The following is a 26,512-nucleotide window of genomic DNA, read 5'->3' as shown; positions in this document are numbered from 1 at the left end:
CTGGCCCGTCCTCTCCTGTTATACGGCAAACCCACCTCTGTCAACACCATCCCGAGGATCCCTGTGTTCCTTTAGACTTTATAAGGTTGAAGTCCTGACTCTTCAGTGAAGCACTAGATATCAGATGAATTAGTGAATTTTTAGGGTGATGAGCCCCCCACTGGGCTTTCTGCTGAATGTGCTGTATTCCACGAAGGACTCAACTGTTTATTCTTTGTGAAACCCCGAGCCGTTTTCCCATCCTTAGAGAGTGCCTAGCCAGTAACCAGGTGTTTTAGACCAAGACCGATGTGCCCAAGACTCTTTCTCCTCCATAGATACAACATTTCATTAGAGAAGAGGAAAACATACCACACATTACTGATAAATGTAAAATTTATTGATTAAAACTGTAATGAATTTGAATCCCAGCTCCTTTCGTTAGGAGGGATAGCCAAGGCCCCAAGTTCTACGAATGTCTCCCCACTCCTTTGACTTCATAGGAGCAAAAACTAGCCGAGGTCTACAAAGTATTGGAATCATGATTAGGGTTAGTGGTGGAAAGATCTGAAAAGTGCTTGTGTGATTATTTTTCCCTTCCCTTTGGAATTTCCTGCCCTGGAAACAAAACACATTACATGAATCGGTCAGCTTTCATGTGCTGGGTGAACATTTCAATGTAGAGAGGAATGCCCAGTTGGCCTTTCTTTGGTTTAAAAAAAAAAAAAAATCATTGTTAGTGGAAAAACATGTGTCACTCTTGAGTTGAAATCTAATTCGACACAGCCAGACTTAACAGTTGGAAGGTTATTAGAACTCTATTTGCTTTTTTAGCCTTAATTTTGATTTTTCAAATGTTTTGTTTCTTGGTTTTAATTTTTGATTTGGTTTGTTGTTCCAAGGCAACTCTCCAGAAGTATACTTTCATGGTTTCCCCTCCCTTTTTTCAGTTAGTAAGTAGCTTACCAATCTATCTATTAACCTCTCTGAGGGCCTCCAGAATCACGCTTCCCTCCACCACGGAACGTGTGTTGTCGTTGTCGACCGCTGGGAATGCTGAGATGACATGGACGCAAAGCTGCCACGTGCTTGCCCACTCCGCCCCCCCCCCCCCCCCCCCCCCCCAGTTCCCATCTCTCCCAAGATTCTAATGCATTCCGCTGCAGCTTGGGCTTAAGCAATGAGGAGGCAGCACTTCTCTGGGAGGGACCACAGAAGGAGGCAGTGTGGGAAAGATGCCCTAGTAAGGGCATGCAGTGGATTGGTCAGCAGCCCCAGTGGCCTGATTGGAAGTGTGAGGCACTCAGCCTCCCCAGTGTGGGTCGTCTGTGAATTTTAGGTAGAGGGAACCAGTTGAATCTGGAAATTTTTTTTCCAGTTCAACCATTATTGCTACATATGAAAGCAGTCCTAATCATGAATTTTCCTAAAATAAGCTAAACAGATGCCATAAAACTTAACCTACACCTACCAAAATTTAAAGGGGACTAAGCGGTTCCCTGGGTGTAGGACTCATACTTTAGGTGGTATCCTTTTAAGGCAGGAGTGAAGTTTCACATCTTTCAGAGGATGTTTCCTAGACTTCTGATTCTCTCTGGGCAAATATTTTTGGGAAATACTGCATCTCCCTCTTAGGGACTGACAGTTCACATTAGCATATTAAAGGCTCTGAGAAGTCCTGCAGTTTAAAAAAAAAGTTCGAGCTAATTTCCTGAGCTAATTTCATCATTTTTCCCACCCTGTAGAATCAGCATTCCAGGCACTGCATTCTGGGAGATGTTCACGTATATGGTGATCCAATGCATTTGAATGATCTGAGCCTTTACTGCTTATAGTAAATATACCCCTCAGGGAGTTGATTTCCCCTCTGAAATCCAGCTCAGCTTAGATGTGACTTTATTTCTGGCTTCTAAAAGTGTCAATACAAATAAAACACTTTTTAAAATAAATACAAGTCCATAATAGAAGAGATATGTTTGGTATTGTCATCACATTAGGGTTCTTCATGGGGAAAAAAAAAAAAAGGTTTTACCACCAAGGTTCTTTCAATATCAGGCTCCTCGGATACATTAAAAAGATTTGATTTTCAGAAAGTCAGGTTACCTTAAAATCTTCAGGCAGCCCATATTAGTGACAGTGAGGCTCGATACATTTGTACAAGGGACTTAACTATCTTCTGTGGAAACCATTCCAGCTCTCTCCAAAGTCAGGAAACCTAGGTTCAAGGGCCACTTCTGTGGAAGAACCCAGGGAACTCATTTAATCAGAGTCCACCTTAGTTTCCCCATCTGTAGGGATGTCAGCTTACTAATTCTTCTGTTCACACATGCCTTTATGGTATGCCAGGAGCCCCTCCTGATCTCAAGCTTCCGGTCAGGTACCTGCTCCCGAGGTGGCCGCCAGGTGGGAAGAGCCCGACTGGGACACAACTGTCCAAGGCTCTCTCCACGCTGCTCACCACTCCTTAGACCCGGGGACCCCAGGCAGCCCCCTTCTTGAGTGCCCTTGCAGTCCTTATCTTGGAGGAGAATGTGTGTCGACATTTTATTTGCCTCTCCAAGAACATGCTCAAATCAAGAACGCCAACTTGGGTTCTTGGCTCAGTTTTTCCTATCACTGATTCTGGTCAAGCTGCCGCCCCTTTTAGGAACCTGTAACCCGGAGAAGAGAATAAGCAGATTAATGATAAACAAACCCCTGGAATGAAATAAGGTTGAAAAACAAACTCAAGGTCATTGTTTTTTCCCCTTTTCTTATGGCTAGCATTTTATTATTGACCTTGCATTTTCTGACAGTTCAAAATGTATCTCGTGATCAGGAAATGACCAGTCTGTTGGGTGTCTATTTCACCCTCTGCTCCTGCTTAACAGAATAAAGTCGGGGTTTTTTTAATCTGTATTTGAACAAGTTACTCTTAGTGATGACTCCACTGCTTTTGAGGGGTGGCAGTTAAAAAACTCCAGCCCTGATGAGTCAAGTATGAACCTCTTCTTGCTCTTTTAATGAAATTACAGTTAATTCTCCCCAATTAGTTCTGTGGTGTCTTTCTCTAAACAAGATTGAATAGAATCTCAGGAGATTGACAAGTCAGTAACAAACGGCACTCGGATAGAAGTTAAGGAGTGTGGGTCCAATCATTAGACCCTCACCCAAAACCGGGAAGGCTTTTCCCATAAGCTGCATTCAAAGACAAACACAGCCTTCCCCAGACACTCGAGTGCAAAGACACAGCCTCATGAATATGCAACAGGGAGGGTTTCTGATGGCGATGAAAGCATCTGCCTGGTGTCGTCCTCCAGAAGGTACTGTCTCCAGCCCAGAGCCATGGCTCGGCTCACTCTGACAGCTGGCATCTTCCTGCATGCTTGTGAACGGCTTCCCTCCACGCTTCCCGTGTGACCACCTGGCCCTGCCAGCACCCGCCAGCAGCATGCTGGGTCACCCCCGCATGCCCACTGGTGACCACATCCCCCAGTCTCTCCCTGCCTTAGTGGGATCCTTCCCTAAAGCTTTCCCTGGAAAGAACTTTCCCCCTTCAGGAGAAGACACATCCTGTCAGGTTTCAGCTGTGCTTGATACTCTGTTAAAGTCACTTGGAAATTGTGATCTCGTCTTGAGACCGTGGGTTTGGCTGTCCTGATTTATTTGGCTGTCTTAATCTCTTTCCCACTCTGTGAAAAAGGGAAGTATCTCCCAGAATGGGGACCAGAGTTATTGATCGGAGGAACCCACAAGCAGGAGGCCTGGTTGTCATGGGAAGTGGGTAGGGCCGGCGGTTGCCTGTAGAGCACTCGAGCCCCACGCCCCTGTCACCCCAGCAGACATGCTACAAAGAGGGGAGCTGAGAAGGACACGTCGCACAGCACAGCGGGGAACCCACCCCAGCCCCAAGTCAGCCTCCTTAGAGAAGCAAGACCACCTCCAGCAGAAATCGGGGCCGGGGGTGGGGGTGGGGGGGAGCCAACATGTTTAACGTTAAAAAAAAAAGGTACAGAGATAAATAATGTTGATGTGAGAGTGGGTTCTCCTCCCCCTTCAAAAAATAAGAGACAGTCATCACTGGCTACGGAGGGGCTGTCTCCTTCCGCCCCGAGGACAACCTGGGTCTCAGAGCACAGGTGGCAGGTGTGAGGTCCCCGGCTGCCAGCAGTCTGCAGCGTCGGACTGATTTACTTTCAAGCCCTATCTCGAGAAACAGACGTTCTTTTCCTGTTAAAAGTGAAAAATTGTAAGCAAAGCTCTCTGGCAAGAATGCTTAGTCATTCAGGGTTGCTATTTAGTATTCGGGGTCTTTAAGAAGGTATAACTGCTTCCATTTCCTTCTTATTGGAATTGTTTTCGGGGGGGGGGGGGAGCACAGCTTCTCAGAAACTGGAAGCTGGACGAAATCTACTGACAGATAATATTGCATCATTTCATAACCAAGGGGAAATCAGTAGAGGGGTTCATTGGCCGTGGAGGATTTCTGCGTGCCCGCTACTGGAGTGGCTCTGTTTCTTTTCAGAAAAACTGTGGGGAGGCCAGGTATCTGCCACTGTAGCGTTTGGGAGAATGTGGGTGACCAGCAGAGAGAGGGGACCTGGGGCACAGCCCCATGCTCCATCACTCTCCCCATATTCATACACGTGAGGCATCTGAGTTGATTCTGGGGCCGCGAAGCAGAGAGCAGCCCGGATCCCAAGCAAACACACGCGAGCTGTGTCTACTGACTCTCCGATAAGCGAGTTTCGTTGCACGAAGTGTAACACCTGTCCCTTGTTCCTGGACTTTGATGCTTGCCTAGTCACTAGGGGGGCAGGGTTCCTTCTCAGACCCAGTTTATCTGCTACACGCTGAGAAGATAGGAGGGGAGAGGGAGGGGCACACCCTTCAGACCATAGCCGCTTACCTAATGCCACCAGAACAGTCAGAAGGACAGCTGGAATATAAATATAGGCCGTGCATTCAGTGACCATGCTTGTGAAAATAACGCCTCATTGAACATAACCAAGCCACGTCATTCATCGTGCCTTTTGCTTAACAAAACGGTTGCCTTCGAGATCCCTTTGAATGGTCAGATGGGGTTCGCGTACAGCTGCCACGTTGGAGGGCTGTGTGATGTCGACCACAGGTGTAGCGTGCTTTGGAAAAAGGATTTTCGTAAAGGCTGCAGCTGCACAAGCAACTTGAGCTGGCTGTTCCCAGTGTCCTGTCTGTGGCAGCGTTTCTCAACAGGGTTTTCAGCACATGATAGCAGCATGGGTCAGCAGAGGGGTTCAGAGCTTGGACTCACGGCTTCCTGAGGTCAGTGGCCTCGGTCCTGAGTCCTCTCAGCCGTGGGGAGATGCCTGTCCACTTCAGTCCCCCGGGGCCACTCTGTTGCCGTCCCCTCCCCCCATCCCCACACACAGGGTGGTCCAAGGAGAACCCCGATGAAAACCCGGGATGGAGGGATCAGAACAGTTCATCAGGGGACACTTTGCCTTCGTAAGAGGTGCCCAAGATCACATTTTCTTTGGGGGCATCTTGGTGGCAGGGAAGAGAGAGCAGTTGGCTTGAGAAAATACAGATCTCAGCTCCAGGGCATCTGATCCCCACCCCCCCACCCCTTCCGGACCATTTGGACAATTAGGTCACAGAACCTGGACCAGGTTTTAGGGCACATTCTCACCTGCCTGTGTCAGCTCTCGGTTCAGTTAGGTTTTGCGGTGGCTTTTCAGGGCCTCGTGCCCTGTGGCTGGGGGACTGGGTGGAGCACCACAGCTGCTCAGCTTGCAAGGTTAGGACAGTGATAAGCACGTCTCGAATTCCTGTGCTAAATAAGAGATGTACAGCAGCCGGCCTCCCTGGCTTACCTGTGGAACCTGATTATATGGGAGCTGATTCCTCCAGAGTCTTGGATTTCAAATTAGAAATATGTCTTCTATTCCTTCCTCCGTCTGATTCCTTTTTTAAGCCTCAATTTGTCCATTTCTCTGAGGGTAATAATCCCTTCCACCCCCACGTATGCTGTGGGAATACATTTACTTTGGAGAGAAGGAAAGTGGTTGCTTTAAAAAAAAGTGTTGGTTAGAACTAGCATTTCTAGTTGTGTACCTACATAAATCCAAATCTATTTTGATATCGTATCTATTTTGGCACTTACCATTTTAGTCCCCTGAGACAGTAAGATACAGGCTGTTTTGGTTATTTTCTTTAATCAGATACATCCATTCTGATTCATAATTGTGTTTATTTATTTTTTCCTCCAAATTCTAATCCAATGGAGGAATCTGATTGACGGTGTTATTGCCAGGAATAGTGGGTGTTAACTATGAGATAATGTTGCCATTGTTACCAGTCACCTATTATTAGTACATATCTGAAGCCTCTAATATCCATCCCTGGTTTAGGACGTGAAGGGTCTCTGCCCTTGTGAAGCAGGTGTTAAAAGGGATTGACTGGGAAGGGAAAAAAAAAATATTTCTGAGAAACCTCCGTTACCCTCCATATTTAAATGGCTTGGTTATATTAGAGATGGGAGAAAGTCACTGAGTGAGGTGACTTTAATCTAACTATGTGCCACACTCATTTGCAGTCCGGGTGCTTGGAGGCGATGACAGCCATGCTGAGAAACCCTTTGAGACCGTGAAGGTTCTGGCCTCGGAGCCACTGTTAGTCAAGGAGACTAGAGGACACAGACATGCTTTTCCAAAAGAGGGAACCACTGTCTTCCAGATTTCAGACAGTGACGTGCCTGTTGACAGTAGTCATTCATTCACTTTTTCGTTCCACAGGCCTTTACCAGGTATCTCTCACGGGCTTGGCGTCGTTAGCCCCTGAGAGCACCTAAATGCACGCTTCCTATCTTCCAGAACCACAGTCTAAGAGGGGAGACAGTTACATTAACTTGAACATGAAACGGTGTGGTCTGTTCGGTGATAGCCACACCCCTAGGGAGTATAGGAGCACCGAGGACCCAAGGCACCAAGGCCTAGCTTCTTACAGGGGAGGGGCAGGGGGAAGAAAGGGAAGGCTCACAGCAGCCTTCCTGGAGGAGGTGGCTCCAGAGCTGGATTTAGAGGCTAGAGGCTAGATTTGGAGTTAGACTACTGTTTAAACCCTACCTTTGCCACCCACTGGCCGTATGACTTGGGATAAGTTCATAACCTCATGAAATCTCAATTTTGTCCCCTAAACCGTGCAGATAACATTGTTAGCAGCCCCACAGACCCACAGACCCACAGAACTGTTTAAGGGTTAACTGAAATAATCTATGTAAAGTGCTAGTTGGGAGTGCCTGAAGCCTGCTACACCATGTTCACTAAAACTCATCATCACTACCGTCATCATTTGCCAGAACTTATCCACAGTGAAGCATACTATTATGTGAATAATTAGCTACTTTGGTCGTATGTAGATATCACAAAGAGAAGGAACTTTAACAGTAGCTCTGATTAATTTGTTTGCAGACCAAATAAAACAGTGAATCCAAAGAGCAAAATTAGCCCCTCCAAAAGTCACAGGTCCCTTGTAGCAAGGGAACCATAGAACCTACTAGAAAATGTGTAGAATTTTTCTTCAGTAGTAGTTTATTGTTGTATTTTGTAATGAATTAATGACCAAACATTTGAAGCGCTTCTCAGTTTTGGTTTCCAGTGTGGTAAATATAGAGAGATATATAACCCCTATAAGTACAATCTCTTGAGGGGTTCTCAATAACTCTGCAGAGTCTATAAAAGGATCCTGAGACCAAGAGAATTGAGAACGAATATTCTTTAAAGAACAAGATCTTCCTGGAACTCTGTGCTCCAGAGTCTTGGGCCGCAGGGAAGCAGGAAAACTCACGCTCGCTGCCTGGCGTGTGCAGAATATGCTTTCAGGCTTCTTTTGACCAAACATTAATGACATCTGCTTTTCTGTCTCTCCAGGTCGGTGGGTCTCAGTCTTAGCTGCACGGTGGAATTACCTGGGTGATTAACAATAGGCCTAGCCCCATCCCTAGAGTTAGTGACTCAGTTGGTGTGGGGGGTGGTTTAAAAATCCATGACATCATGGGTTTTGAAACACACCCCTCCCCCCGCCAAGTAATTCTGATGTGAAGCCAAGGTTGAGAACCACTGTTCAAGGCAGTCAATGAGAAGGCAAGCCACCGTGGTGACGTCAGACTATAGCAACGGCAACCTTGTTTATTTAACTGACAGCTGCTCCTGAAACTCTCAGGAAAACTATATGAAATCTTTGTTCTCAAAGTTAAAATATTTATTTTCCATTAAAAAAAGACAAAGTTCAAAACGAGACCAAAAAAATCAACAGCAGTGTAATCACTTTGCTGTTTAGATTTTGTTTTTCTGTTTTTGTTTTTTCTAAGTAGTCAGACACACTTTGTCTACCCAAGAGTCAGTTCTTAGCTGAACTTCATTAGGTCTTCCGGATGGTAATGGCATCGATTGATGTCTTCTAACTCGGCCTCCGGTTCCTCCTCCTGTGTGGCTGCATTCACTCTGCAGGACTCACTTCCTTCCCGGGACAGAGGGCATGGGGGGGTGGCGGGGGTGGGGGGGGGCTCTCCTCTTGCTCGTCCTCGTGGGTGCCCTGTGTGGATTATCCACAGAAGGTGAATTCCTGGCCTGGTTTCTGTCCACCTCCCATAAGCCACCTCCACCAAATCCCTGCTGAAGGATTTGAGTGTATTTAGAGGTATCTGTGTTTCCTTCATGTTGGAACAGTCAAAACGCAAAACGGATGGCCAGTCTATTGCTGCAAATACTCTTAAAATGAATAAATTATGGTGCACTTCAAAGCCCCAACAGAAATTATTTTTATGCTCACAATTTTGTCTTATCTAGAGTATAACCAGCTCCGTTTATTTGAGTAGTCAGCATTGGTCTTTATATATTATCACTATTTGAATCCTTATGATAAGTTGATGGTTCCATGTTTATCTACATATTACACTTTATGATGAATTCAAATTTAGAATGTGGCCAGTGATAGAAGTATCAAGTTTTCACCTTGAAATAACTGAGACCCTTTCTCTCAGCTCTGAAACCACATCTCCAGGAGAGAACTGGGGGAAGAGGTGAGGACCAAGCCCCTGATGGTCTCCAGCCATCAGGACCCATAGAAGGGCCACACGAAGAGGAATGAGTCAATTGATTTCCGAAAAGAAGTTCCTTTGCCAACTCCCTTTGCCTGTGAATGTGCTTGGTCCACACCTCTCCATAGCCTTTTAGGACAAATTTTACCCAAGAGTCAGGCAGGTAGCAACTCCTGAGCATAGGTGCCTTTGCTACAGCCCATCCTCCCTCAGTTTAGCCTTGATGACCGACATCTGCTTGTACGTAAGGTGAAAGCGTGCTCTCTCTCCTACTCCTAAGTCATGTCCTAGAATGTGGTTCCAAATCCAGGGGTGTTAGCCGCCTTGCAAAAGCCAGGGAGTGGAATGGCAAGTGGCTTGGTTCATCTTAAGAACGGCCTCCATCCCCAGGAAGCAAGGATGATTCCTCCCCCAGTCACCAATGCACACCCCCCTCCCCCACCCCCCCGACGATAGTTTCCAGGTTTAGGCCCTGACAGGGGTGCCTTGTAACTTTCCTTTGTAGCACTTCATTTATGCCACGTTTCCGCATGAGCGCCATAGCTGTGTCTAGCTGTACCCCTGTCCCCCCCCAACACTCGCGCTGTCCTAGACTGAGCTCCTCAAGGGAGCACCTCCCACGGCATGTGCTCTGGATGTTGACTAAAAGATTAGCTAGAGCCTTGGATGGAAACTCAGGTTCAAGGCCATAATGATTGTCCGTATTTCTTTATGGACATAAGACTTAGAAACGTCCTGGGGAAGGAGTGTGTGTTCGTCTTGAACTCGTGTCTGTGTGTGGGAGGGGGTGTGGGGGGGGTGACTAGTCAGTCGGGTCTGTCCTTTGACTTCTGATGCCGTCTTCTCGGAAACCCCTCACAGGCTCTGTCCACGCCACGTCAGTAGCAGCCTCAAGAGTGGAGCAGGCACTGTCGGAAGTGGCCTCTTCTCTGCAGAGCAGCGCCCCCAAGCAGGGCCCACTACACCCCTGGATGACGCTGGCGCAGATCTGGCTCCATGCAGGTACTGCCCTGCCCCTACCTGTGGGCCCTCCCACCACCCACACCCGCACGACTGAGCCGGAGGCCGGAGCATCCTGTGGGCACTTGCCTATTTAGCCTTCAACCCCACATCAGGAGAAATCACGGCCTTTGTGGTCACATGCCAAAATGCCACTACTTCCTTGCAGGAACCACGAGTTGCTGTGTATCTCCCCACCCCGTCCCCTGCCTCGATACCCTGACCCAGAGGCTGGTACAGAGCAGGCATCCAGCGGAAATTTTCTGATTGGATGCCAAGGGTCCTGGTGAGATCTCGGTGGCGGTTGTAGGGTTTGTGCTGCAGCGGGGACCCCAGAGCTACACCCAGGCTTTCTTTGCAGGGGACAGCGTAGTAGGGTGTCCCAGGCTTCAGAAGTCTGGAAGTCCATTACTCTTTACTGGCTGTGTAGACAGGAGCTAATAGCTTCACCCCTCCCCCTCAGGGTCCACATCTGCACAGTGGGGGTAATAGCACCGGCCTCCTAGGGTGGATGAGCGCGGCGCCTGGCGCATCCTGGGGTCCCTGGGAGAGGGGACGGGTGTGTTGATGGCTCAGATGTCTTCGTCACAGCCAGGGAAGGGGCAGCGCTCTCGATGTCCCTGCCCCCTGTCTGTTGGCACTCCTGCTAATCCGCAGAGGCAGGGGCGGGTAGCAGCAAACACAGGGCTGGAAACCAGCCCAGAAGGCAGATGTGATTGCCCCCCACCTCCAGTTTCACATGGTTGCTGCCGCATAGCTGGAGATCCCCCAAATAAATCCCACGTGCAGGCATTGCAGCAACGAGCACCCCCCCACACACACAGAGGCTCCGGGTAGGTGATGGCTGCGGATTTCCTTCCGTATTTATATCTGGGTATAGACGGTAACTTCTGTTCCTCAAGTTTTATCACTGGGTCCGCGAGACCCCCAACTGGGCCTTCCCAGGCTAGACCCTCGGGGTGCACAGCGGAAGGCCAGATTCGGCTGAGGAAAGTACTTATTACCCACCGTTGTCCATCTATTTAGTCGTCTTTGGCCAAGGCTCATTATGTGATGTTGAGCCTTGTTTGGAACCATTGGCGGACCTTTGTTGGAAACATGGTCGGATCTACCTGGCTTTGGCGGGTCACAGAGCCAAGCTCAGCCGGCCTCTTCTGTGTTGGCATCTTTAATTGAGCCATAACAACTCCCGTAAATTAACAAATTACATTCTTCTAAGCAGAAGTACAAAAGAGGGATGATTCATGAATGTGCTGATTGTTCTTCCTGCGCAGACGCTTGCCAGCATGTGGCCTCTCGCCGGGTCCTAGATGAGCTGGCGCTCAGGGCGTGGGGACAGCAGCAATGCCTTCCTCTGCACTAATGCAGCTCTCCCACAGAAGAGCCCAGTCCCCAGTCCAGGGCCTGGCACCTGTCCCATCCTGCCGCCTGATGAGCGGTGACTCCAGAGAGCAGAGAGGGAAGGCTTCAGTGTCAGGGTCGGCCAGGAGAGACCGGCTGACCCTGCAGGGCCAGTGTGGGGGCAGAAGTGTCTTTTGAATTTGAATTAAAGTTGGGATTTTGGAGGGCCACCATCTAAAAAAACCAGAAGAGCTGAAGGCAGTCCTTCTAGGCTGGAATGAACTTCCTTGACTTCAGGGACACTTCTTCTTGCCCATTTCTTGGAAAAGTCAGTGACCTGAGTGAGGGTCACTGGGTTCCAGAATGGCCTCTCCCGCTGGCTTGCTGCCCCTTATTCGGTTATTCAGACTCTGTTCCTTTTTGCATATCCCACGTGACTCTTGGGAGGGAATTTTGTGGCTGCTGATGAGAACATTGAAGAACTTGGTAGCGAAGATTCAGTTTAGAGCTGTCCTTGAATTTTTACATGATCACATAATATCCACTTCTCATCGGCACAGCTTACAGCACAGAACAAAGTTCTCGTTGTTAGTTTATAGGTGTGGCTTTTAATAATCTACAAGTTGGTGGGGGGGTGGGCGGGAGGGCAGCTCCTGAGTTGCTCAGTCAGTTGAGCATCCCACTTCGGCTCAGGTCATGATCTCACAGTTCGTGGGTTCGAGCCCTGCATCGACCCGCTGCTGTCAGTGCAGAGCCCGCTTTGGATCCTCTGTCCCCCTCTTCCTCTGCTCCTCCCCCACTCACGTGCCTATGCTCTCTCTCTCTCTCTCTCTCTCTCTCTCTCTCTCTCTCAAAAATGAATGGAAAAACATTTAGAAACAAAACAGTCTACTAGGTGGTGGCATTGGACTGTGGGAAATGAATGCCATACCTGCCTTATAAACTCTGGACAGAATATTCATAGTGCTTATGTTATGTGAATGCACTGAGTAAATTAGAATCTTATGGGGTCTGTGCCATATTGACTCTTTCAAAGCAATGACTTTGAGTCAAGATCATATATTCATATAGTCTTTGGAGAGGTAACTTCAGAATGAACTGAGAAAACAGCTTCCACTTAACCGTAAGACCTTACCATCTGTGGTTTGAGCTCTACTGCTCTCAGAGGCAAGATAGCAGTGACCAATCACCCCGCCCCCACCCGCCCTGCCCAATGCCGACTCTTGGACAATTTGTGGTTCCATCGTCAGGCCTAGCAATACTGCCAGATTCTGTAAATTTTGCAAGCTTTGGAAGAAACTAATTAGATCAAGGCCTAACGCCCAAGGCCATGGTGTTACTGTGGCATTTGTGGGTCTCTCCTGTCTAGATTGTGTTCTCTGGTGAGCTGAGTATAGTGGGAGCTCATGACGAGAGCCCATGGTGAGGGGGCCCCCGAAGCTAGCAGATGAGGTCACTCTGAGACAACCTTCGATTTTCAGCCTATTGGATGAGCAGGTCCCTGGGCCACTGGTATGTCCATTTGAATGGCAAAGAGATCATGAATTGGACACCAGAGCCTCCAGCTGCCCTGTGAAGGAATGGGCCAATGGCCCAGCAGGGAGCACAGATCCAGGAAGACCAAGGACATTTGGCCACATAGGGTCCCTCCATTCCTGAGCGGTGGGACTCGCTCCCAGTTCACACCCTTCCCTCTGACCTCCAGCTCTTCACCAGGACACCTGGTGGCTGACCAGCATGGGTTGTGTGTGTTTTGTTCCTTAGTTTGTTGGGACCTCTGTGACAGTTTTATCTAAATTATTTTTGAATAAAGAGTACCTTCCCCTGGTACACAACTGGAAAGGTACAAAGGATGGAGAGTGAAAAGGCTCCATCCTGCCCCTGAGCCTCAGCCACCCACCCACAGCACCCTCTGTTAGCAGGTCCCCTGTGTGCTTTCCTGAGCTGTCACTCGCACACAGAGGTCATTGCTCATCAGCACATGTAACGCTTACTCACTTTTTCCTGGCTGCATAGTATAAATCATTATATGACTCCATTAGTTAACAGATTATTTCTAATATTTTGCCATTACGGACAATGCATCAGTAAGTATCCTTCCAAATATTTATTGCTCTCTATGTTGCGTGTAAGATAAATTCCTAAAAATGGACTTGATGGACCAAAGGGTATACACTCTTCAATTTTGATAAGTTTGGTCACATTGACTTCCACAAAATAGTACCAACTTATAGCCCCGCCAACAGTGTGTGAATGGCCCATTTTCCTGCATCCTTATCGACACGACGAACTCTCAGACTTCTAGATCTCTGCCAGTCTGATAGGTGAAAAGTGGTATTTCAATCGTCTGTTCCTGGTTTCTGCTCATTTATCTTCTTAGGTACTGAGCTTTCCTTTTTTATTTGTAAGCACATGTTATGTGCCAAAGAAATCTGCCTTGTGTCTGTGATATGAGCTATAAATATTTTCCCCTGTTTTTATTTTGTTAGTGTTTTCGTTGGTCTTTTTTTTTTTTTTTTTTTTTTGGCCAGTTTTTAAAAAATATATTTATCAATCTTTTCTTGATGGCATCCGGGCTTTACATGACATTTACCCGTTTTTATGGTCTCCTTTTCAGAAGTTCCAAGCACCTTCTGGGGCCATTGGTATATATACCATCTTATAAAGGTCAGAAGGGGTTATCTCCTCTCCTTTGTGGGAGAACCCAGGCCAGATGGAAATAAGTGCCTCTGTGGTCTTACTGGGGAATGAGACAGACTCAGGGGAGCTCCGTTAGAGCACGTGATGCTTATTGTACCGCAAAACCCATTTCCCTAGGAACCGTACTTCTTTAGGAGGCAAACCGATGGTTGGCCATCGGAGACTCACACATTCACAGACCTTCCAGGTTGAACCAGAGCCTTTGCCACACCAGGCGGCAGCTTTTTGTTGCCCATCTTTTAGTTTCCACGTTGGGATGGCGGCTAAAAATGACTTTGCGGTAGGTGGTTAATTTCTGCTTGTTACTTACTAATAATTATAGCTTTCACTTTGGCGCTCTCACAGTTGAAACTAGCGGCTATTCTTAGATGTGCAAGATCAGATTTTCTGATTTCTGCTGGGAACTTAAAGCGGTGATACTCTCACGAATTCCCTGGCCCTGGCCCAGCCTACACCCCGCCCCCACCCCCTTACCAGGCTCCTCCCAGCCTCCCAAAGTCTGCATCCGCAGGATGGAGGGGTCATCCTGTGGCATAGCCCTCAGCTCCCAGATGGGTGGTGTATGGGTCACCGCACAGAAAGCCCCTGCAGGAGGGAACGCTCAGTACCTGGGGGTCGGGCGAGCCCCATTCAGGGCCAGTCTAGATTAAGCAAACCAGCCCCTGCTCCTGCCCGGAGTGGCTTTGACTAAATGGTCTACATTCTACAGGTAGCTAACATTTACCAAGCACTGTCCAGGTATCAGACATTATTCCAAGAACTTTATATGCCTTAATTGCCTTCTGAGGTGTAAACACCTTAATCACCCCATTTTACCTATGAAGAAACGGATACACAGCTGTCAAGTCACTTGCCTAATGTTACATGGCCAGTAAGGGGAGAAGCCAGAATTCAGCATCCCCGCTCTAACCCCGGGTGGGCGCTCAGGCGTTCAGCACAACGTCTTCCGGCACGTGTTTATGGGCCACAGTCAGAGTGAGGCTCAGGAGGGCAGTGGTCGTAAAGACAGACATGGTCCCTGCCTTCATGGAGTTGACAGATGTGAGAGAAAACAATTACAGATTAATTCTCATTGTGCCACGTGCTATGAAGGCTCAGGGTTGGTCTCTCATGAGAACTGATGACAGAGGTCGCCCCAAGCCGGGAGCCAGAGCAGGTCTAGGCATGGGACCGGAGGCCTGAGGAGTGATTGATGGTGGTTGGGACACGGGCAGGGAGGCACAGGACAGCACCCGGGAGGCCTGCAGACGGTGCCGGAGAGTGTTGGAGAAATGGCAGGGCCCCTGGGCCTGGAGCCTAAGGAGAAAGAAACGACGTGGCCCGAGGTGAGGCACAGTCCTGCAGGGCCCCTGGTAGCCATGCTAAGATCTTTAACTTAATCCTAAAAGCATTGAAAAGCTACCGATGGCCTTCCGGCAGGAGGGGGAAAGGGTCAGACGGGTGGGAACAGAAAGAGTGGAATACAGAGGGTGCGGCTCGGTGTCTGAGGCAGAGGGAGGTGGGCCCTGAGACGCACTGTCCAGCAGGATCCATAGGACTCCCCGGTGGGTGTGAAGTTGGGGGAGAAGGAGAAAAAAGAATCTGGGAAGAGTTCTGTGTTCGGGGCCTGAGTCAGCGGGTGACTGGTGACGCTGTTCTCTGTGATGGGAAGCCGTGGCGGGGGAGCGGGCATTGAGAACTGATGCATTGGGGTCAGGGAGGAAGGGAAACCAGAGTCGTGTTTGAACTTGGAAGTGTCTGGTGCCTGAGGATGCGCAAATGAAGACGGCACGTGGGCAGCTGGACAGTCAAGCCTCCACGTCAGGTTTTGGCTAGAAACAGACATTCGGGAGTGAGGATTTAAGGCCAAGGGGTGTGATAGGAAGGCCCAGGAAGAGAACGTCCAGGGAGCAGGGAAAGGGACAGGACTGCATGTGATCCAAGCCCCTCCCACATTTAAAATTTGGGCGGCGGGAGGGGAAAAGCCAAAGCGAGGGCAAGGAGGGGGAGGTCAGGGAGGCAGGAGGGGAACCGGAGAGGTGGCACTGTGGCAGCTGAAAGGGTTTCCTTCCAAGGGGCCTGTGCGGCACGATCAAGGGCTCTGAAGTCGGGCTCGTGAAAATCCCGGTGTCACCTGGGTGTAGCCTAGTGCTCTCCGACAGAAGATGAGGGCAGTTGTGACAGCTACACCACATAACACATGGGGAGTGTTCAGTGGGCAGCAAGCACTCGAGAACTCCTCAAATCACTGTTATTGAGGAGGATACGGCTGGTAGGACGTGCTGCTGGGAGGTTGAAGAGGTGCAGACAGAAGCATTTGTTGGTCGTGGCGGATGGGAGTTGGCGGCGGCCATGACAGGTGAGGCTTTGGGGGCCAGAGGTGGAGCCTCCTGATGTGGCTGCAGGGTGGATGGCAGGTGACGAAGACAGGCAGGGGGTACCTAATCCTTCCAGGAAGGGCCCCTATGCAGCAGAGGGGAGAAATGAGGGGTAGCTGGGGAGGAGTGTGGGTTCAAGTTAGGGGGCTTCACAAATGGCTGACACAGAAGCATGTTGATTGCTGCTGGGAGTGATCACGTCAAGACTGAGACCTTCCTTGCCCTGAAGAGAGAGAGGATACGTGGGGGTCTGAATCCCTCTAGAAAGCAAGAGAGTGGTGGGGTCCAGGGCGCAGGCAGAGGAATTGGCCCTCAGTTAGGAGCAGAGTGGATAGGCACAGAGGACAACAGAGGGCTTGTCAATGTGGTGGCAAGAGAAGGCTCAAGGTCTGCTTTGCCAGCTTCTGTTTTCTCTTTGAATGATGAGTCAAGGTCAGCCAAAGGGGCGGAGGGCTTTGGGGAAGGATTGAGGCATCAGGAGAACAGCTGGGCCAGGGCCCGGAGGGGTCAGGTGTCTCCGATGCAGCTAGAGGGTGAGGAGCCCGTCCTGCCACCCCTACCAAGCCACCCGGGGAAGCATTCCCCCCTGACAGGTTGACACAGCCACTCGGAAACTCAGAAATAAGTGTTGATCCGGAAGCTGAGACCCTGACAGAGGCATCTGGCCAAGATTTCATGGAGGAAAGGCCCTGGCTATGTTCATCCTGGGGACTGTAGGCCCAGCTTGGGGCTCGGCCCAGAGAAGCTGAGGTTAGGACCGATGCATGCAAACAAAATCACTGCCTTCTTTCACTTCTGACCTTCCCCGGAGGAAAAGTAAAGAACAGTTCTGGGGAGAGCTGATAAGGGCGCAGCCCTCCCCTGGGCCTTCATGACTTGGAAGGGTGACAGAAAACTCATCAGGCCCTTGTGCTGACTTTGATATGAAAGAGTGAATTCAGTGGTCCGGGTGCTGTGCTCTAGGAGCACCTGATGCTTCCGGAAGATGCCCTGTGCTCACCATGGGGACTCCTCGGCCCCCCATGTGCAGGAGCTATCCCAGAACCAAGTTGCTAAGGTTTGTTTTCCAAGCGCAAGTCAGGGAAGTAGGGTTTGGGGTAAAGGAAATGGTTTTAGAGGGTCAGGGGGCCCACCGGCCTAGCTCCCTGCCTGCCTGCAGACCTGACCTGTATGATTGGGGAGCACCTGATGGCACACGGGTCTTTTCTTGCATCCCTGTCGGCCAGACCTCAGGTGGAATGGAAGATCTGAGCACCCAGACAAGGTGCCGCCCTTGAACTGCCTCCAGCATATACTGCTGCTCCTTTATCTGAGTTCCAAAATAGGTGTCCCCTCCGGGTAGACTATCCCGCAGAGAACAGGCCTAACTAGCTGAAGGCACATTTGTGAGAAGGCACTTTGCATCTCTCTGGGCAAATGCAGCCCTGCAGCAGGCACACAGCCTGCCAGCAGGATCCAGGCTAGATTTCAGCCCCCCTCTGCCCAGCACCTTTGCACAGTGCACAACATGCACAACCCTGAGCCCAGGGAAGGCATGTTGTAAGCCACTTCTCAACGTTGCAGCTGACATGAAGCAGGTGCTTGACAAGTGTTAGAAGAATGAATGAATGAATGAATGAATGGGGAAACCAGACCTGTGGGAGACTGTGAGTGCATCTACACTGGGTCCCCCAACCAGGAACAGCTCTTCACCTTGAGGAAGAAACAGTCCTCAGCCTTACATGCAGAGCTTAGCTCTTTCAGATAACACCCATAGAAGGTTCAGCAAGTGATTTCAGAAGGCCCTCCATGCAAGGCATGGTTCAACGCCAAGGCAGAGCAGCTCGACTGGCCGTCCAGGACCACAGCCTCTAGTGGGAAAGCGAGCACACACACAGCTCTCATGGGACAAGGTGGACTGGGGTGCATGCTTCCCAGAGCACACACAGGGCACTGGAAGAACAGGAGTGTGAGAGGTGGCTTCCCTGGGGGTGTCTAGGGAAGGCAAGTGCAGCTGGAGTGTGCTGGGGCTGAGAGTCAGGAGTCTTCACAGATGGCCACTCGGGGAGGGCATTTGGGGCAGAAGGAACAGCACAAGCAGAGGTGTGGGGGTGAGACCGTAAACTAAACATCGCGGGAGGCAGTCGGAAAGGTGGCAGGGCCCTAATTTTGAATGCTGAGCAAAAACAGTTGGGTTACAGGGGCACCTGGGTGGCTCAGTCGGTTGAGTATCTGAGTGTTGATTTTGGCTCAGGTCATGATCCCAGGGTCGTGGGATCGAGCCCCATGTCAGGCTCTGCACTGAGCATGGAACCTGCTTGAGATTCTCTCTCTCTCTCTCTCTCTCTCTCTCTCTCTCTCTCTGTGCTCTTCTCCCTCATGCACGCTGTCTCTAAACTAAAAATAAAAATTAAAACAAAACAAAAAACATTCGGTTACATTCACCTGCAGTAGGGAACCATGGGAAGTTTGCAAGCAGAGAGGGGATTTTATTTCCAACATGTTCCACAGCAACAGAATGACAAGGACAAACCAAGTGATTCCAAAGGGGACTGTCAGAGCTCAGTGTGAGCTCTCAGAAAGGTGGAAAGTGTCCATGACCCTGAGCAACCCCTTACCTCCGGTTAGAGGCTGTCAGCTGCCAGCAACCAGCACAGAATCTCTGTGCCTGGGACCCCATCAGAGAGTGACCTCTCAGAGCCTGCCCTGCACGGTTCAAGTGCATTCTCGTAGGGCCTGACAAGCTCTCGGTTCCGGGAGCCAGCTTCATTCTGTCTTGCTGTTCCTTTGGTGCAGACTCTTACCATCTCTTACATAAGCTCACAAGGCCCTTTGTTCATTTTTTTTTTTTTTTAACTTGAATTTAGCCATCGGTGAAGGGTCAGGGAAACTGCTGTTGCTTCTCTGACCCTCGACTTGCTTCATTGGCCTGTGCCCCAGAAATGGCCCATCTCTGGCCTTCACTGAGCATTCACTAATCTTCAGACTGCACTTTGAACACCTGCTAAACGCTAGAGCCTGTGCTAAGGAATGCAGAGATGGCCGTGACTGGGAGTCGCTCATAGTTTAGAGGGAGAAAACAAGTCTGGTCATATGCTGGAGGCTTTAGGGAAGTACGAAACACCCTTTAGCTCCTGAGTTCTGGCAAGTGGAGAGCAAACTGCCAGCTCACTTACTTAGGGAAGTGGAATCTGAGAAGGTGGCTTGGCATCTGGACTCGGTCAGATTCCCTAACATCACGGCTCAGGTAAATTCGCCCATCCCAAACTGCTGGCCTCCCCGCGGCAGAGGCAGAGCCCCGCGACGTGCCTGCAAGAGCAAAAGCCAAGAACTCAGGAATCCGAGAGACAAGGCCTGGGGCGGAGGGGGCTCTGAAGGGCCACCGCGAGCACGCCCAAGGCCCTCTCCCAAACGCATCGATCAGATGGGACCTGGGGCAGGTGGGAAAGGGCCAGGTGCATGGCTGTGGCAGATGAGCCCCTGGCAGACACGGGAAGCAAAGGTTGGAGGGTCCTCTTGAAAAGATGATGTGCTCCAGGGGACGGTAGAGCTTATTTATGGAAGCCACATGGAGCCACAAAGGCGGGAGCTGCAGCCCTGTGGACTGAGGGATGGACACTTGTGAACCCCTCATCCAGGAAGGTACTGGGCCTTGTTTGAGCTGAGGACCCCCAGGAAGGAAGGCTTCCCAAGCGTCATAAGCTCAGAGTAAATACCTACAGGGACTCGTTACATTCTAGAAGGCCAGCTGTGTTGTCTAGGCAAGAGGACCCCTCTGGGGATTTCAGGGATGCAGGGAGGCCTCTGTAATCCTTCCCTCTTCCTCCCCAATTCGTCCACTAAGGTCTTGCTCCTGGAGCCTAAGACTGCACCCCAAGAAGAGGTGATTTCCTTATAAAGAGGGAATGACTATTCCAAGCCACTGTCTCACAGGAGCCGTGGTAAACAGAAGGCTGGCCCTGCACCCCCAAATATACCGATCGACCCAAACTATGCCCAAATATGCTGACGGGTCTCCCAGGTGGCTTCAGCTCCCCGTACTCTTGTTTCTTCATGGCCATCTGGAAGGCGGCAGGGCTCCATGAAGCGCCATCCTCCCCAGTTCCCACCACCCTGGTTGACCCTTACCGCTGTCCAGGGAGAGCTGTGGGCCAGCCTCAGGCCCCAGCTCACAGGTGAATGGGCCCAGAGAAGTTGACTGCGTTGCCCCAGCCACACACTCGGCCCAGGTACAGGAACTGAACCCTCCGTGTTCTTGTGACACTGGCTTACAAACTGAGGACGCTAGATCCCTGAGGTCCCCAGAGGTGCCTCAGAGGCCGGAAGAAGGGACCAAACCAAGAGGGAGGCCAGCTGCCACTCTTAAGATCCCTTTGGAAAAAGAGGCTCCTTTGGAGGAAATGGTTTGAAAATCACCACAGGATATCTGCCCCGTGTCCTTCCATTTGAGCTTAAAATGGATGCATTTAGGAACAGCCAGGCCATGCATCTGTCTGCCCCACCTATGTGAGGAGCACAGGCCTTGCCAGTGACATAGGTTTCCTCCTGTAACTTCTGCACCACTGAAAAGAAATCCTTGGAGGCCTAGATTCTTTCTCCCACTGTCATGATCATGACTCAGCTGAGTGTCTGTCTTCCAATCGATTCCTCAGGAAGGAAGCAATAGCATCAGACACGTGGCCGATGACAACACGGTGGTCATGAAGATACATGGTCCCACGGAGAACCTTCCTAGAACAGGGCTGACGGGTACATTGTCATGCTGGTGTTTAAGCCCGCCGCCCCCCCCCCCCCCGCCCCACCTTGATTCTTGTTATAAAAATTCTAGAAGCATTCGGTCCCCACTCCCAAGCTGGTCTTTTTTCATAGTGATTTAGATGACAGAGGCCCAGTGTGTCACCCACCCAGTCAGCTCTAGGCCCTGGGGACCTCAGAAATGTACACAAGCCCACCCCCAAAATGGGAGCAAGTCAGGAGCCAAGCATACAGTGGGAGGAACGTTCTGTACAGCTCTCCCGAGTCACTGGCACTCAGGTAACCTGAAACCGCAGTGGGCACGCAGCCGGCTGGCTAGAGCCGGGAGGGAATTGCATGGTGAGAGACATCAGACAGCCCTGCCGTGTCCTTCCCAGGAGGGGCGGACTTTCACCGGGGACAGACTTTCACCCTTGTTCTGCAGAGTCCCTGTGTGTCATAGGAGCTCAGTAACTACCCGGTGAGCTGAACCTCCAGAGGACGGGAGATAGGCACGGTGCTGGCATTGCTACCGTCAGGGCTCGGCTGGATTTCAGTGGCCCGAGTTTCCACGTCTGAGGGACCCCTGGGCCAGCCCGTCATGTCTGTGCTCCCTGTCGAAGAGGGCACCCACAGATCGGAAGAACAGACGGGCGGTGCGGGGCCCGCTTTCCCCAGGGCTCTGTCCCTGCCTGAGGAGTCAGTGGTTGGTGACCATCCCTGGGAAAGAGAGGGGGCTCGAGGAGAGGGGCCATCAGGCTGGTTGAGGTCAAAAAGTAGTCAACATGAACACACCCCAAGTGTGTGATCCACACCTGCCCTTTTCCAGCCTCTGGGCCCAAAGCTGCAGGTGGGGAGACAGAAAGTGTGCTGTCCGCGAGCGGACCCCAGACCCTTCACTGAAACACATCTAGGGCCGCAGCCATCAGAGACCGCAGAGGCCGGGCTCCCCTCTGAGGGAAGAGCTGGCTGCCAGGGATGATGGCTATTGAGCAGGCCTCAGTGGGGGGAGAATGGCACCACAGGAAGGGGCAGAAGACTGGACACGTGTGTGGAAACAGCAGCGGCTCACCAGAGCTTAGGGTGTCGGGGAGCAGTAGAGACACAGGTTCGTAAGGGCCGTGGAGCCAGTCATCGAGGGATCGGGATGTTATCTGGGGTCAGGGCCACTGTTCTCTGTAGAGGCCCAAACCAGGCTCTGCCTCCAACTTGCCCTGAAACCTTGGACAAGTTGTTCAGCCTCTCTGTACCTCAGTTTCCTCATCTGTACAATGGGGATAAAATAATAGTACCTATGGCATCGTGTGCCGATGAAGGAGAAATGAGGGCACTTCCTGGCATAAGGCACATGCTTAATGAATGTTAGCTACTATTGTTGTTACTGTTACTCATTCATTCATTCGCTCAGCGACTCTTCCCTGAGCTCTGACTGGGCCAGGTGCTATTCCCATCCCCGGGGACACAGCGGTGAACAACACGCACACAGTCCCTGTGCTCGGGTGCTGATGGCTTACGTTCTGCAGGGGACACACAGACAGCACAGGAAACCAACGAGAGGAACCTGTTGGTCGAAATTATGGAGGACAAGAAAACAGCATGGAACAGGGTCATGCTGAGTCCGGGGGGAGCAGCAGGCTAAGCAGGACGGTCAGGGAAGGCCTCCCTGGGAGGCCGCTGGAAGGCAGGCTGAAGGGCGTGAGGGCTGAACAGAAGCAGCAGGTCTTCAGGAAGGGGCGCTTTTCTGCAGGTGGGATGACCGGCCCCGAGCTCTGCCTCAGGAGGCTGACCTGGCAGCGGCTGTGTGGGGCAGACAGGTGTGGCAGGCAGCAGGCAAGGGGCCCAAGGAGGGCCTGCCCTGGTCAGGGCAGTTCCAAAGTGGCCTCCAGTACACAGCTTGTGAAGTGCACAAGGAAAATACTAGGACTTTTCTATTTCTTTTGTGTTGTGTTCTACTCCTCTACTTTGGCCTGCATTATATGACACATAACATTTTACCGTATGTGTAACTTGGGGGGCATGGGTGCAGATGTCGCTGACCACCAGGGGTGAGGGGGTGGGGGTCCAGGCAGGAGCCGATGAGCCGGGGGCTGCCTTGGAGGTAGAAGCAGTCCGTAGGCCCCAGGGCACAGCGGCCGGCCAAGTAGGACTCTGGGCAGTAGTCCAGACAGATACGGTGAGGAGAGAGGAGAGGGGTCTGAAGTCTTTGGAGACACCTGCCCAGCGCCGGGAAGAAGGTGGTGCTGGGGTCACAGGCCTCAGGAGAAGAGGGCACTTGAGTGTGCCCGAGAGGCAGGCGGGCAGCCGTGCGCGATCGGCCCTTTGGGAGGCAGGGGCCGCAAAGCGATTCGGGACTCCACCGGTGAGAGCTGAGGCCTGACATTGCAGGAAAGGTCGTTTTCCTGCCTTTTTGAAAGTGACAGCTTGGTTTTCAAAGGGCTTTGTCAGTGTCATACAGTTAATGGTCTCCAGGGCACAGTAGCTTTTACTGGTCGGAGGGCAGGGTCTGATGGAGCCGCCCTTTTATTTCATGCCCGTGAACATGGCAGCCACAGTCCGCTCCCTCTGCATGCTTTTTGGCATCAGGAAAACAGGCCGGAGGGCAGAGCTGTCCCCCTTGAGGGGCCGTGTGCCTCTGGTTTTCTTGGCCTTCAGCTCGTTCCGGCCCTTTCTTTGTGGATGTCAGAGCCGAGGGCAGGTGCCCCGGACACCAAGGTGCCCTAGGTCAGCCCTGAGGGTGGGGGTGGGGGGTGGCACCAGGCCGGCCTCACTCCCCTCTGGCTGGTGGCGACTCGTGTACCTTCCAAGGCCCTGCAGCCAGAGAGACTCGAGTCCCGGTGTAACCGAGGGCGGGAAGGGCTGTCACTGCAGCTGTTTCGACTCAGGCTGGGGGACTGGCTGGCTCTGGGCCCTGCGGATTCCAGATGGGTCCCTGCCAGACTCCCGTGGGGGGGATGTAAGTGTCCCCAACTAGAGTCACGGCCGTTCGCAGGGCCTCAGAAGGGCAGCAAACCAGTAAAGCATCTGTCTTCTGCTCTCCCCGCCACAGCCGAAGTCTACATTGGCATTGGGAAGCCTGCAGAAGCCACGGCCTGTACTCAGGAAGCCGCCAACCTCTTCCCGATGTCCCACAACGTCCTGTACATGCGTGGCCAGGTTGCCGAGCTCCGGGGAAACCTCGATGAGGCCCGGCGGTGGTATGAAGAAGCCTTATCCATCAGTCCCACCCACGTGAAGAGCATGCAGCGACTGGTGAGTCTCAGAGCCAGGCCGGGACCCCGCTCCCGGGCCGGGGCTCCCCTCGGAGCGACTGGCGGGTCTCCTCCGGTTCGGAGGCCCATGTGGTTAGCCTGCCAGGCCGTCACACAGCACAGAGCCAGCGGCGCCATTTCTGTGTGGTTTATGGAGCCCCTGGGAGTTGGTGGTGCACAGCCCTGGCAGCCCTGCCCAGCGGTCCTGTTCCGCGCAAGGGGCAGGCATGAGTCACTAGTCTCCTGGGCACTGCCACTGTCACCTTGGTCTCTGTGCTGCCACCTCGGGAGGGTGTCCCCACCCTGGGAGACTCCAGCTTGTCTCCGAGGCTACTGGCTAACAGGGGCATCCTGTCAGAGGAGGGCGGGATGGGCCCTCTGGTACCGAGAGGACCCAGCTAAGTCACCCGGTTTGCACGCTGCGCGTGGTGTGGTGGCTCCTCAGAAATGCATGTGCGCCCGAAGCCTGGGGGCTGCCTGGCTGCTCCTCTCCCTGCCTTGCCTGGAGTCGGCTGTCCCTCCACCTCGTTTTCAGTGGGGTGGGGGAGCAGACTGATCCCTCCGCGGGGTTCGCGTTGGTGGCATTACTGTGTTAGGCACACGCATTGAGCACAACCGCCCCACAAAGCCGCCGATCTCCTGTTATTCTCCCGTGAGTCTGAATGGAAACTCAAAAGCTAACCAAAGTCTGAGTTGCTGATGAAAAGCCATACTGCTTCTCTGGGCCTGCACGCCAGGCTGACGTTTGGGATTCGCGCTTCGTACTTAGTGGTGGGACATCTGTGATTTCGTGAGTCCAGGGACAGAGGAGACTTGTGGTGAAACTGAGGTGGCCTTCGTGTCAGCAGCCCTTGGGAGCCTGGTGTCCGTAATCAGTGGTCAGTGTGTGATACAAAGAGTGAGCAGTGGACCAGGAAGTCTGGGAACAGCGTTCCGGACCCTGTGGTGTCAGTTGCTCACTCTTTAACTTGTGAGCCTGCCTAAGCTCACAAAAAGAAAGACCCTAAGCTGTCTGCCCCCCGTTTCCTTTCTGTAAAATGAAAGCAAGCAACTAAATAGGCCGGGAACCTCCTCCAACACTAGGAGGCTATGGTTTAGTACCTAAGAAATAAAATGTTCTCCAAAGGATCCCAAAGCCTTAGTTCTCTTGCTACGTCTCCTAGATGTAGATGGGCTTCAGCAGTTTGAAAAATAACTAACTACTAGTTTTCTGTTTTAAAAACAAATCAGACTGGGGCGCCTGGGTGGCTCAGTCGGTTAGGCGTCCGACTTCGGCTCAGGTCATGATCTCACCGTTCGTGAGTTCAAACCCCCATGTCGGGCTCTGTGTTGACAGCTCAGAGCCTGGAGCCCGCTTCGGATTCTGTGTCTCCCTCTCTCTCTGCTTCTCCCCCGCTCGTGTTCTGTCTGTCTCTCTCTCTCTCAAAAATAAACAAACATTAAAAAAAATAAAAATAAATCAGACCTTATAATTACAGCTACTTGATTTTTTTTTCACCTTCCCTTTATGAACATTTTGTAGCTTGGTACAGCTTTATAAGTAATTTTCCATATTATCCAAGCATTAGTCTGTTTGATTAAAAATATTACATGGCTTTTCATTTTTGTCTCCCTGTTGTAAGAGGGATTTGGTACAGAGCTTCTCAGATCTCTGTGCTTTTTGGTAGAGCATTGCAGAAGAGGTATAATCAACACCGTGTACCCAACCTTTTTATTGAAAAGAAGCAGCATATTTCTACCTCGGGGCCTATGAATTATTCAGACAAGTATTTCTTGTTCATCCCCAAGGGGAACATGAGACAAAAGATCGAGTAGGAAGATCGCACCAGGAAAGTTTTCTGTTTCACCTTTGGAGCTTTTCGAGTCACCCGAGCTCTCCAACAAATGTCAGATGCTCGCCTTTCAAAAGGAGTAGCCTCAGGCCTGGTGAGGGGAGCTGGTGAGGGGGACCCAGGTGAGGCCGGGCCATCACCAGCAATGTCTGAGCCTTGTCTGGCTCAAAGGCATTCTTGCCAGTAGAAAATAGTAATCATAAACCCTTAAGACTTTTCTCAGTGCATCCTGACATATTCAGAAACTACGCAGACTAGAGGCAGGTTGAGGCCAGCAGGCCTACA

General features: G+C 51.3%; 1 protein-coding gene across 7 annotated transcripts in view; it reads left to right on the top strand.

Moving 5' to 3' along the window:
- The window catches only part of TTC7B (tetratricopeptide repeat domain 7B), a 255,265-nt gene that overhangs the window by 197,257 nt on the left and 31,496 nt on the right, over positions 1–26,512 (top strand). For 6 of the 7 annotated variants that reach the window (XM_047861696.1, XM_047861702.1, XM_047861699.1 and 3 more), the window contains 3 exons: positions 882–932; positions 9,899–10,039; positions 24,194–24,396. In XM_047861696.1, coding sequence (XP_047717652.1) covers positions 882–932; positions 9,899–10,039; positions 24,194–24,396 — 395 coding nt within the window. The remainder of the gene's footprint in view (positions 1–881; positions 933–9,898; positions 10,040–24,193; positions 24,397–26,512) is intronic. The other variant, XM_047861697.1, reaches the window with a different exon arrangement.

The sequence above is a fragment of the Prionailurus viverrinus genome, chromosome B3 (assembly GCF_022837055.1).
Source record: "Prionailurus viverrinus isolate Anna chromosome B3, UM_Priviv_1.0, whole genome shotgun sequence".
In the NCBI taxonomy this organism is placed as follows: domain Eukaryota; kingdom Metazoa; phylum Chordata; class Mammalia; order Carnivora; family Felidae; genus Prionailurus; species Prionailurus viverrinus.
This window is presented reverse-complemented; position numbering and strand designations above follow the sequence as displayed.